Source organism: Lagopus muta, chromosome 1 (assembly GCF_023343835.1).
Source record: "Lagopus muta isolate bLagMut1 chromosome 1, bLagMut1 primary, whole genome shotgun sequence".
NCBI lineage: Eukaryota > Metazoa > Chordata > Aves > Galliformes > Phasianidae > Lagopus > Lagopus muta.
Window position 1 is genome coordinate 181,644,488 of NC_064433.1, and position 10,994 is coordinate 181,655,481.

The following is a 10,994-nucleotide window of genomic DNA, read 5'->3' on the forward strand; positions in this document are numbered from 1 at the left end:
AAATGTCTCAAAAAGCCAGCAGTTGCTTTATTTAACAACACCATACATGAGCTGTGGGAGAAAGCACGGGACATGCAGAAGCACAATTAACATTTAATTCTGCTGCCGGACAAACAAAATCCTCAGCCTGACCTCCTGTTCAAGACAGGAAGACAGACTTTGAGTTCAGACTGAGTTAGCATGCATTCGACCTCCTCTGAGCTAAGACAATAGTAGCAACACTTGTTCCCTGAACACATCAACAGCAACACTGCTACTCTTTGACTCCATAAATCTGGCAGAACATATCAATGTGGCAAATACTTTAAGGATTATCTGAAGCGACTTCTTTTCCCTGGAACACCACACACACAGCACAAGGAGCTGCAAGCCGTCACTCTAGGTGAAGGAAAGCTCTGGGTAACAGATGAGACACAAAACCGACAAGTAGGTGGCACCAGCCAGAGAAGAGGGGCTCTGCCCAGCCCAGCACTGCCCCCGCGGCTCTTGGCTCTCGTTTTACTCTCTTCAAAGAGCGAGGGCCGCTTCCACACGGCGGGACGCCCGGCGTTCACCTCTCAGAGCTTCAAAAGGATGGAAGCGCTCATCCTCAGCTCGCCTACGGGAGACGCGACTAACAGCGATGCCGCTAGTTAAAACAAATAACCATCTCTTCGTTTATCCGCGTGATAAATAGGGCGATATCCTCACTGTTAAGAGCTGCGGTAAGGAGGCTTTGACACGAAGGCTGAACGAGGGAACGCGAGCTGCCAGCCCGGCCCCGACAGCCACCCTCCCCTCGGCGCAGGGCGCGGTTGAGCCCTCAGCCCAGCTCCGGGGCTGCCGCCGCCGCTCACCCGGCCCGGGCGAGGCGAGGCGAAGCGGGGCAGAAAGTTGACGAGAGCTTCTCTTTTCCCGTCCGCCGGCAGGGGAGCCCGCTCCCAGAGCCCATTCAAACAAAAGAAGCTCCTGCCCTGCCCGCCCCCGGCCCCGCCGCCCCACTCACTCCGCAGGGCCCCGATGAGGAGGCTGCCGTCCTTGATCAGCTCCTTGATGAACTTGTTGGTCCTCTCCAGCTCGATCTCGTGACACTTCAGGCGCTCCCTGAAATCCGGGCTGTCCAAGTACGAGTCGCTGAACTCCAGCGTGGGCAGCCCCATGACAGCGACGGGCGGCCGACGGAGAGCCGCGACGAGAGACGGAGGAGCCGAGCACTGAGAAGGGGCTCCCGGCCTGGCGGGACAGGCGGCGGCGGTCTGCCTGCCGTCACCCAGCTACATGCTGCCCGCGGGGCTCCCCGAGCCGCCGCTCCGCCGCTTCCGGCAGCGCTCTCTCTTCCTTTCTTCCCGTCCCTAAGTTCAGCCCGAACCTCCCCCGGCCCGGCCGAGGACGCCCTCCCCCCGCCGCAGCATGCTCGCACGCCAGGGACGCGGCCCCGGCAGCGCCCGCCCCTCGCTCCGCGCCGCCTCCCCCTTCGCGCTCTGCCCTCCGGCGGGGCCGGCCCGCAGTGGGTACGGCCTGCAGGGACCGGCGCGGGTCGGGCGCGCGGTTGGTGCTTTACGCAGGGCTTCTGGAGGGCGGGGAGGCCCAAGGATAACGTTCCTCGTGTAGAAGAGAAGGCTGCGGGAGGCCTCGTTGCGGCCTGCCAGAACTTGAAGGGGGCATACAAGCAGGAGGGGGACTGAGATTTTACACGGGCAGACAGCGATGGGACAAGGAGGAATGCCTTTAAACTAAAAGAGAGGAGGTTTTAGTTAGATGTTAGGAGGAAATTCTTTACTCAGAGGGCAGTGAGGCTGCCTGGAGAGCCTGTGGGTGCCCTGTGTGTGCCAGGCCGGTTTGGCTGGGGCCTGGGCATGCTGATCTTGAGGGGGGCAGCCCTGCCCTTAACAGAGATTTGGAGTCAGATGATCTTTAAGATTCCTTTCAACCTAAGCCACTGTGTGCTAACTGTAGGAGAACTCCAAGTTACGCATTTCCAGTAGGCATCTAACAACATGTATTAAAAGGAGGCTGTTTTTATTCAGCAGACTGGTGGAGGAGTGCAGGCCACTTTTGCTGAGAAAAGGGGATCTGCAACAGCTGGAGGAGGTGATGCCTGAGGTGGCCACCCCATGTGTGCCAGCATTGCCCAGGGATCTCTTGTGACGCCCAGAATGGGCATGGCCTGACTGCCTGGTGTGTGTGTGGGCCCGTGGCAGGAACATTCACACAGAGGTGGATAATGAGAATAGAGAGCAGCAAAGGATAAGGGAGGGAGGTGTGGGCCAAGGAAATACAAAACAACAGCTGGGAACGCCCATATTCTGCCGTAATACTTGGTTGTGTGTGTGGCTGAGCCAACTGTATCCTGAAAAGACTGAGAAACTGTAAGCTCAGTTACTCAAATAAAGTGGTGTTATTCAAGTGTGCTAGTGGGTTTATCTCAGAAGCAATTTGGGTGATTCTTTTATGTTTACCTGGAGTAGTGCTTCCGTACATATTGTGACAGTAAGAAGTATGTATACAAGTGCATAATGCATGTACGTGGTTTCAAGGAGAGCTGTCTGTAAACACACCTTCAAGTTGGCAGTAACTGCAATGGAAACAGTCATCAACACTGTTCACAAAATTACTTCAGCGCTACCCACTTTTTGCCAAAAACTGCTTTTGAGAAGGTGATACAGCAGCTGAAAGCTGCTTACTCATTTTGTGGTCTTCACACTTCACACCGAAGTGTGTTCCAACACTTGATCACTCTTCACATGGAGAAATTCTGCCTGATATCCAAGCTAAACCTCTCCTGTCACATCTTGAGTCCATTTCCTCACATCCCAACATTTGTCATTTGAGAAAAGAGACCAACATTCTCCTTGCTATAACCTTTTTCACATAGTTGTAGAGAGCGATTAGGTCTCCTTTCAACCTCTTTTTCTCCAGACTAAACAACCTCAGCTCCCACAGCTACTCCTCATAACAACTTTTTTCTAGTCCCTTCACCACCTTCATTGCCCTTCTCCGCACATGCTTGAGCAACTCAATGTCCTTCTGGCACTGAGTGGCCCAAACTTGAACACAATATCTTAGCTGTTAGTCTTACCAGTGGATAATGAAACAACCACTTCCAGGCACCAGATCATTAACAAAAATGTTAAACAAAACTAATCTCAGTACTGAGCCCTGGGGAAAACCAATGGTGACCAGCTGCCAGCTGGACTTAGCTCAGTTCACTATGACTCTCTGAGCCTGACCATCCAGCCAATTATTTACCCAGTAAATTGTACAACTGTCCCTAAGCCTGCCATATGATAGCTAAAGCTTTCTGTCATAAAATAAAATATTGATGTACTTCCTCATTCTTATAGTTCTTGCCTAGATCTCCTCAAATTTGATTTCATCTTACTTTATCATGGCCTACTGTAATTATACATGGAACCTTTCTAAGCCAGATTGATGACTACACTACTGCACTACACCTTTTTTTTTAACAATGTATTTGTCTCTCATGGCCTAATTGTGCCTCTTACGTTCACTAATTCACTTTTTTAATCCACCAGATCCCAAAGATTAAGCAGAAGTGCTCATTGGTCCCAAAAATAAGTACTTTGCATTTTAGTTTAGAGCAATTATTCCAGTAATCATGATGACTCATTTCTTTCTCTATAATGTTTTCATCTTCAAAAGTTCCAGAACCACATTTCTACTTTTGGAATCAGGATCATGAATGGAAATGTTAATGGACCAAGACTAAGCAAGTCCTCAGCAATGTTTGCTAAGAACTTCCCTCCAGCTTGACATCCTCCATCCACATAACTTACTTCTAACTGTTTCCATATGTTTCACAGAATGATCCCATCTTTCTTAGCTGAACTGAGAATTTCCTAGCTTGCAGTGTGTCACATACTATGTAAAAATCTCATTTGTTCATATGTATTGCCTTCTTTTTTCCCTCAGAGAAAAAAAAGAAAATGTATTTTTAAGGAAAGTGGTTAAGAATGTTTTTTGTTTCATAAATCTGTATTTGAGCAGATGTAAACCCAACCCTATGTTATTCTTCATTAGCAGAGAAAATGTTTATAGCTAACCCATGAGCTTAATGAATGTCTGTGCCTGTGTCTGGAGGAGGATCAGATAAATGAGTTATTTGGCACACCTACAGAGAGGTTATCTAACAGCAACAACAACAAAAATCTTGATAGAAAGATAACTCTTACTATTTTCTTTGTGTGGGAGTAAGGGGAACTCTAAAGAAAACAAGGTACTTGAGGATATTTTTGGGAAGTCTAAAATCTCCAAATGTTACAGTCAGCAGGAAATAATATATTTCTGTTCTTGTTTTTTTTTGTTTTGTTTGTTTTGTTTTTCTCATCCTAAGAAGATTCTAATAAAGGGTCCTACTAGAAACACCAGGTTTTAGGACTTCAGAAGGTAAGAGAAACTGGGAAGGAGCCTAGACATACTGAAAAGGGTTTTTTCTTGAATATCCCGAATACTAGTTGCCAGAATGGAGTGGACTCTGCTGAAAAACCCCTTTAGACACCTCAGTAGCACCAGTCCCTTAAGTAGAAGGCTTCTGTAAATGTGTTAGCTTGATGTTATCACTAGCTGTGAAGAGATGCATGAAAAGTGAGATACTCTTATTCTGAACCCTGAGGAACTTTGTCCTGTTTCATCCACTTCTTTTTGTTATTCTAAGCTTGTCCTAAAATCTTAGATGTTAATGAGGTCAGATCAATTCTTGTAGATTTCTCCTTCATTTTCTTAAACGTAAATACTAATCTCAAACTTCCAGCAAATGGCACTACTTTCACTCTGGAGGGTCCCCAGGGCATATTTTTATTATGTTCCTGTTAGCCTGGGGTTGATGAAGGAGGGGTGTTATGACAGTTTATGTTTCTACCTGCACAATGTGCAAATGTCTATGTGCACAACCTCCAGTTTTATGATTCAATCTAGTTCTGTTAGATGTTAGTTTAGCAGTTAATGTGGATAAGGACTGAGTGATTCTCATCTACAGGGGAATATTTTGAAATAGAAATTCTGCCAACTCCCTTCTTGCTTCTTGTGCCTTGATATACAGAATCATGGGAAAATTACTCAGTTATTGTCTTCTGAAAATGACTGCTTCCCTTTGAAAGTGTGGAAGACTAAAGGCAAAAGAATGCAAGGGCAGCTCCCTTCATGTTCTTCAGGGTACAAGATAAGCTCTGTGCCTATATAGGACAGAAAATATTAATAGAATTAAAAACCCTGTTTAAGGAATCATTTATGGAGTATGTTAATTTGTTTTAGCTTTCTAAAGATCTTATAATATCTAAGTTTTCTGTTAGTTTCTTCATGGGAATTGCCAAGATTACCAGTACCTAGTTAGTAAAAATGCTATTAAAACTTTTCAGATTCTCTTTATTAGATTAAGATTATAGATGCTAGGTTTATGTTGGCTAGCAGTGATAAATTCCAAAGAAAATTGAACGTAAATAAAAATTGAACCAAGGAAGTACTTTCATGCTTTGCAATTTATTGTATGTATGAACTGAAAGGGATACTGCTCTCTGTTTGGAATATAATCTGCATGTTGTTAACTGATTGCTAAATGATATAGCTACCAAAGTTTTTGTTGTTCTTTCTGCAAGTTAACATTGTCAGAGGAGGAGTGATTGGCCTGGTTAGCCAAAATCATTGATTAGAAGTAAAAACCTGTACGTAATGACTGATGTTATTGTAAGATTTTGGTCTCTGTGCACTAACGTCTACTTGCTTGTGAATTCCTATCAGTGTTTCAGATTTCAATCAAAAATTACACATCCATATTTCTTGAAAAATCTCCAGTCTTTTTAATGTGTTTATTCCAAGTGGTTTGGAGAAGCTTCAAACAGCAAAGTTGAAAGCTAAAATAAAAAATCAGAATCACAGAATATCCCAGGTTGGACCAGATCCAACAAGGACCATTGAGTCTGGCTCCCAGCTCCACACAGGACCACCCAAAATTCAAACCATATTTCTGAGAGCAATGCCCAAACCCTCCTTGGACTCCATCACATTCTGTCATGACTGCTGCCCTGAAGAGTCTGTTATATTACCCATCCACCCTTTTGATGACGAATCTTTTCCTAATATCTAATCTAAACTTTCCCTGATGCAGCTGTAAAAAATTATTGCTTACTGACTCTTACGCTGTCTCCATGCTCAAAGAGCTTTGGTACTTCTCAAGTTATTCTTAGGTTGGATATCAGAGGGAAGTTCTTTACCAAGAGAGTGGTGAGGTTCTGAAACAGGCTGCCCGGAGAGGTTGTGGATGCCCTGTCCCCGGAGGTGTTCAAAGCCTGGCTGGATGAGGTGCTGGGCAGCATGGTCTAGTATTAGATATGGAGGTCTGTGGTCCTGCCTGCAGCAGGGGGTTGGAGCTTGATGATCCAACCCAAGCCTTTGTATGATGTGATTCTCTGTTGAACGTAAATATTTCCTGACTGTGGTTCTGCCTTGTGGTATGCTCAAAATGGTCTGTACCCAAAGAACTAAGTGTATAAAACTAATTAAGATCCAGGCACTGGGACTAGCATCTCCCAAATCCCAAATGAGAATGATGCAGTACAAGAGACTGAGCAGACAAAAGCTACTCAACATACTACATAAGAAACCAGTAGCTGTGGCGGCTTGAAAATCACAGAAGGTAACAAGCACTACTAGTTTCACTTACTGCTTCTTCTTAGTATAAAAATATCTGCATGCAAGTGGGAAAGCTGTATGTTAGATTTCTGCTGTCTATGGTTTTAAATTGGAAGAGGGAAGATTTAGACTATATATTAGGAAAAAATTCTATGTGAGAATGTGAGGGTGGTGAGACACTGGAACAGGTTGCCCAGGGAGGTTGTGGATGCCCCTACCCTGGAGGTGTTCAAGGCCAGACTGGATAGGGCTTTTTATGATTCCATGATTTGCAGGTGCATGAGATCTTTAAGGAAAGGTCTTTATTTCTGACTGATGTTCAAACTTCACTATATGTAGTTTTAATGTTGTGATTGTAACTTGTATTATGCTTAATTGGGTGGAAAAAGAAACTAATTTATTCTTGCAATATCGGTCAGTAAGACATAATACAAGAGTCAGTTGGGCTAAGAGCTCCTGGATGTATCATGTTAGTTGCCATCCACTGGACAATTTTAGTCTTCAGCGTTCAGAACTCTTTAACACTTAACTTGCATTTAGATTTGTTCAGTGGATAATTGGAAAAAAGGAACTGGGGAATCTTTGTATGTTATAGTGTCATCTAGTTTGACACCTGCTGAGTCAACATCAGAGATTGTGAAATTGTTTTTGCCTTTGGCAAGCCAAAAGGGGCACTACTGGACTCAAAAATACTGGGAATTCAGCAGTGAGTCAGGGGAAATTCAGCTATTTTTCTGGGACAGGAGGGGAAAAAGCACCGCAGCAGAATTTAACCAGCCGTTCTAATACAAGGTCCACAGCTCATGTCAGAGATTGTAAGAAGCTTATAAACATTAGAGAGCTGCTCAGTGCTTATGGTGAGTTAAACACCTCATAGCTCTGCTTTTGTGCATGCTGGGAAATGTCTAGAGTGGAATAGTTTTGAGTTCAGCTCATCCTTGAGTTCTGCTAAAATCCAGGAATAAAGCATTCCTTAATGCAAATAAGAGCAGAGGAATTTTTGTGTCTAGGGATTAAAACCTACGAGGATGGGTTCTAGTCCCACTGTTCTCTAAAAATGGGTCAATCAGTTCATGCCAATACCATTAAGTAGCAGTTATGGTGAGAAAGTCACAGTGCATGATGCTGGCTGTGCAAGTCAGTGTTGGAACAAAATACATACAACGAAATACATTTTTCTTCTCAATAAGAAAATTGAGACAGATTAATGTGTCCGAAGGACGTTTCTTCTTCAAATTTTTCTACACTTGGAAGTTTAGTAAAATACCCATCATAGAATAGCAGTATCCCTTTGAGGATTTTAGTGTATTTCCTAATGCATAGACAACATGCAGTGCAACGTTAAACTTCCCAAGAATATTTTAGCTAAATATACTTTTTATCTGGGAAGCTCTGTTTTTAGTAGTTTTTACATTTATTATAAAATTGATAACTGCTCTGAGGTGTGTTTTCCCCTTCTTCTGAAATGTGTAATTTCCAATAAACTGTTTACTACCAAAAAGTAAAGAGCTTTTTGTTTTATAAAAAACAAATCAAATAGCAAGTGAAGTCTGTTTTTCATGGCTTCATCTATGAATGCATAATAGATCTTCACATGAACAAAGGAAATATGCACTTTTTTTGAACTCTGTCCTCTTCTCATCAGTCTGTCATTTTTTTGTTTAATTCATTATGTTTTCATTACTCTCAGGAACAACAGGGTAGCCCTCCTGTAGACAGTGGGATAGCTATGTTTCTTTGTAACTTGAATTAAAATCCTGTTGGTTTTTGCAGTTCTTTTAAGGAAAAAAAAACCCTAGACTTTTTCTGTTATAACTGACTTTTATTAGTATCAGTTTCATAGGGTTTATGAAATGCATTTATATTCATTTTAGCAAGTACATTACTGATGTTTAAAAATAAGCAATTCATTTAAAAACAAATAAACAAACAAAAAGCAACATGATATCAAGCTATGATAGCTAACCTGGGTAATTCTTCATGTAATTGATGAAGACTCAGAATGTAAAATGTTGAAGTAAGCTTGCTGCAATATAGAAACATCCAGGCTAGATTTTAATTTTTTATTAGTATTGTAACATAAAATGGAGCATTGCTCAGTGATTACCCTCTGTCTGGGAGGAGAGAGGGAGAACATACTTGTTTAAATCTGTCCTCAGCCTATGAAACTCAGTCAGAACCTTGTCTAAAAGAAGTAGTGCTGTGTAGGAAGAGACTACTTTGGTCAGTAAAATTTGTCACTGTTGTATTTGAAGGACTTAAGAATCCACCTTTTGATATTTTTATTAAACTTGTAGGTAACACTAAATGCAGGGGAATTGAGATGTAGTCTGTAGTTTCAATGAAGAAATTGCTTGGGAAAAAAGTCCCTGAAAAAGTGATTTTTTTCAGTAAATACAGGAACAACTATTCAAATAGAAATTTTATGCATTAATCTAGAGATTGTAGCAGATTCACAAGTTGAGCTTTACTTAACAATGTCATATAATTGTTAAAATCACACTTTGTAGCAGCTCTGTTGTATCAGTAAACTTTGGGCTGGACAGCTTTGCTCCGTTCTCAGGTATGGTGCTTCAAGAAAGATGAGGAAACATGGAGCAGAGATCTAGGAAATGAATTGTTGAACACAGGTAGCGTATGTTGTATGCAGAGAAAATACTGAGCGGTGATATCAGCCTGCTTCAAGGAGGAGGAAAGTTTCTGTTTTCCTTGTTCACTTCAAGCAGACAAAAGGTAATTTTTTAAAATTGCAGTATGAGAGATTCAAGCCAGGAAAAAAAATGGCTAATGATAAGAATACCTAACTGTGCAAATAGTGGCTCATTGATTCTTAAAAGCTATGAATAATAGAGCATTTGCACTTTTTTTCCTTGAAAATTGTCTGTTTCATGCTTGTCCCTAAATCTTGTCAATTGTGTGTAAAGTAGTAAATTTCTCAAGCAATCTCTCCTAGCTTCTATTTTTCAGGCTATGAAGTCTCTAAATTATACCCTCTCTCTGAACTGTTCTGTATCTCCCTGGAATCATTCAAGGCCGGGCTGGATGGTGCTTTGAGCAACCTGGTCTAGAGGGAGGTGACCCTGCCTGTAGCAAGGGGGGGGTGGAACTAGGTGATCTTAAAGATCCCTTCCAACCCAAATCATTCTATGATGACTGTATGATATTGGTAATTGAAAATATAATTAAAAACCTAACGTCTGTGTTGCAAGGCTGTGAGGTCTCTGCCATCCACATTTTTATTTGTCTTCACAAAGTTTAAGCTTATTTAGGCCTACTTGAAAGTCCTACTGAAGAGATTCTGATTATTTTCATGGGGCTTTGAATCTAGTCATTTTAGCTTTGTTAAACATTTGTTTCTTTGGTTTTATCACTCTTATCACAAATACTGAAGGATAACCTGCCTTCATCAAAAGAGAACTTAGTTTGGGAATATCAACTGAAGTTGCTGGGCTACTGAGATAAAAAGTTTATTTTTTGCAGATGCTAAGTCTTTTTTTTCAGTGTTTATTTGAAGCATTTTTATTGAGAAAATACCTCAAACTCATTGTTCCAATTATGTAAGCTGCTACAGACAAGGAATTATCTGTGCCTTCTGTGTCATTGCAGTTGGCTGCCAACATAGAGGTTTTCACCGAGTTATCAAAGTAAGCACTTAACATTGTGTATCTAGATGAAATGAGTTTTTTTCTTCTTCCCACTTCGTTACTACTTCAGAGAGATATATCTGTCTCATTCAGTGTGCTAGAAAAAAACATACTGTTCTGTTTTTACCACTTAGCTTCTGCATCGCCATCTGATGCAAAGGAGAAGGGCCCCTGATTCAGAAGTTTTGTCCTCATGAGGTCATGTTCACAACTCACGAGAAGAGCTGTATTTTGTGCAGCCAAGGAGTTTCACAATAGCAAATGATGTCTGTTTTTTAAAGAAAATATACTGAAGCATTACCTATTTATGTGTACCTCTGGGTCCATGTGTTTCTTCAACCTCTGCTCCAGCAGGGACACCCAGAACAGGGTGCATCCAGGCAGTCCAGTATATCAGTTACCAGCATATCTTTCAGTTGCACAACACCATATATTTGAATGGCTCTTTCTTTCTACAATCCTGTCTGACAATTTCTCAGAAGCTACTGTATAATAAGTTCAGGTGACTTTTATGAGGATCTTGGTGTTTTGGAGGCTCTATTTTGAAAGATGGGCTGCTGTGCTATGATAATATCTGTCATGCAGGGTATTAGGAAGAGAAATGGTGACTGTACTAAACAGTCGCTTACACAGACGTAGCTTTGCCTTATCAGTACTGTGAGGAAGTAATTTATCATTTTGAGAGACAGCTGGGGCAGGTGACATAAATGACTTGTTCAAAGTCTT

The 10,994-nt window shown here is 42.1% G+C and overlaps 1 protein-coding gene across 1 annotated transcript in view; it reads right to left on the reverse strand.

The window, feature by feature from the left end:
* ARHGAP42 (Rho GTPase activating protein 42) overlaps positions 1-1,421 on the reverse strand; it is a 157,258-nt gene extending 155,837 nt beyond the window's left edge. Inside the window, exon 1 of the mRNA XM_048934363.1 lies at positions 986-1,421. Within this exon, the coding sequence (XP_048790320.1) occupies positions 986-1,139 (154 nt within the window). The 5' untranslated portion in view covers positions 1,140-1,421. The remainder of the gene's footprint in view (positions 1-985) is intronic.
* Between the last annotated feature and the right edge of the window lie 9,573 nt (positions 1,422-10,994).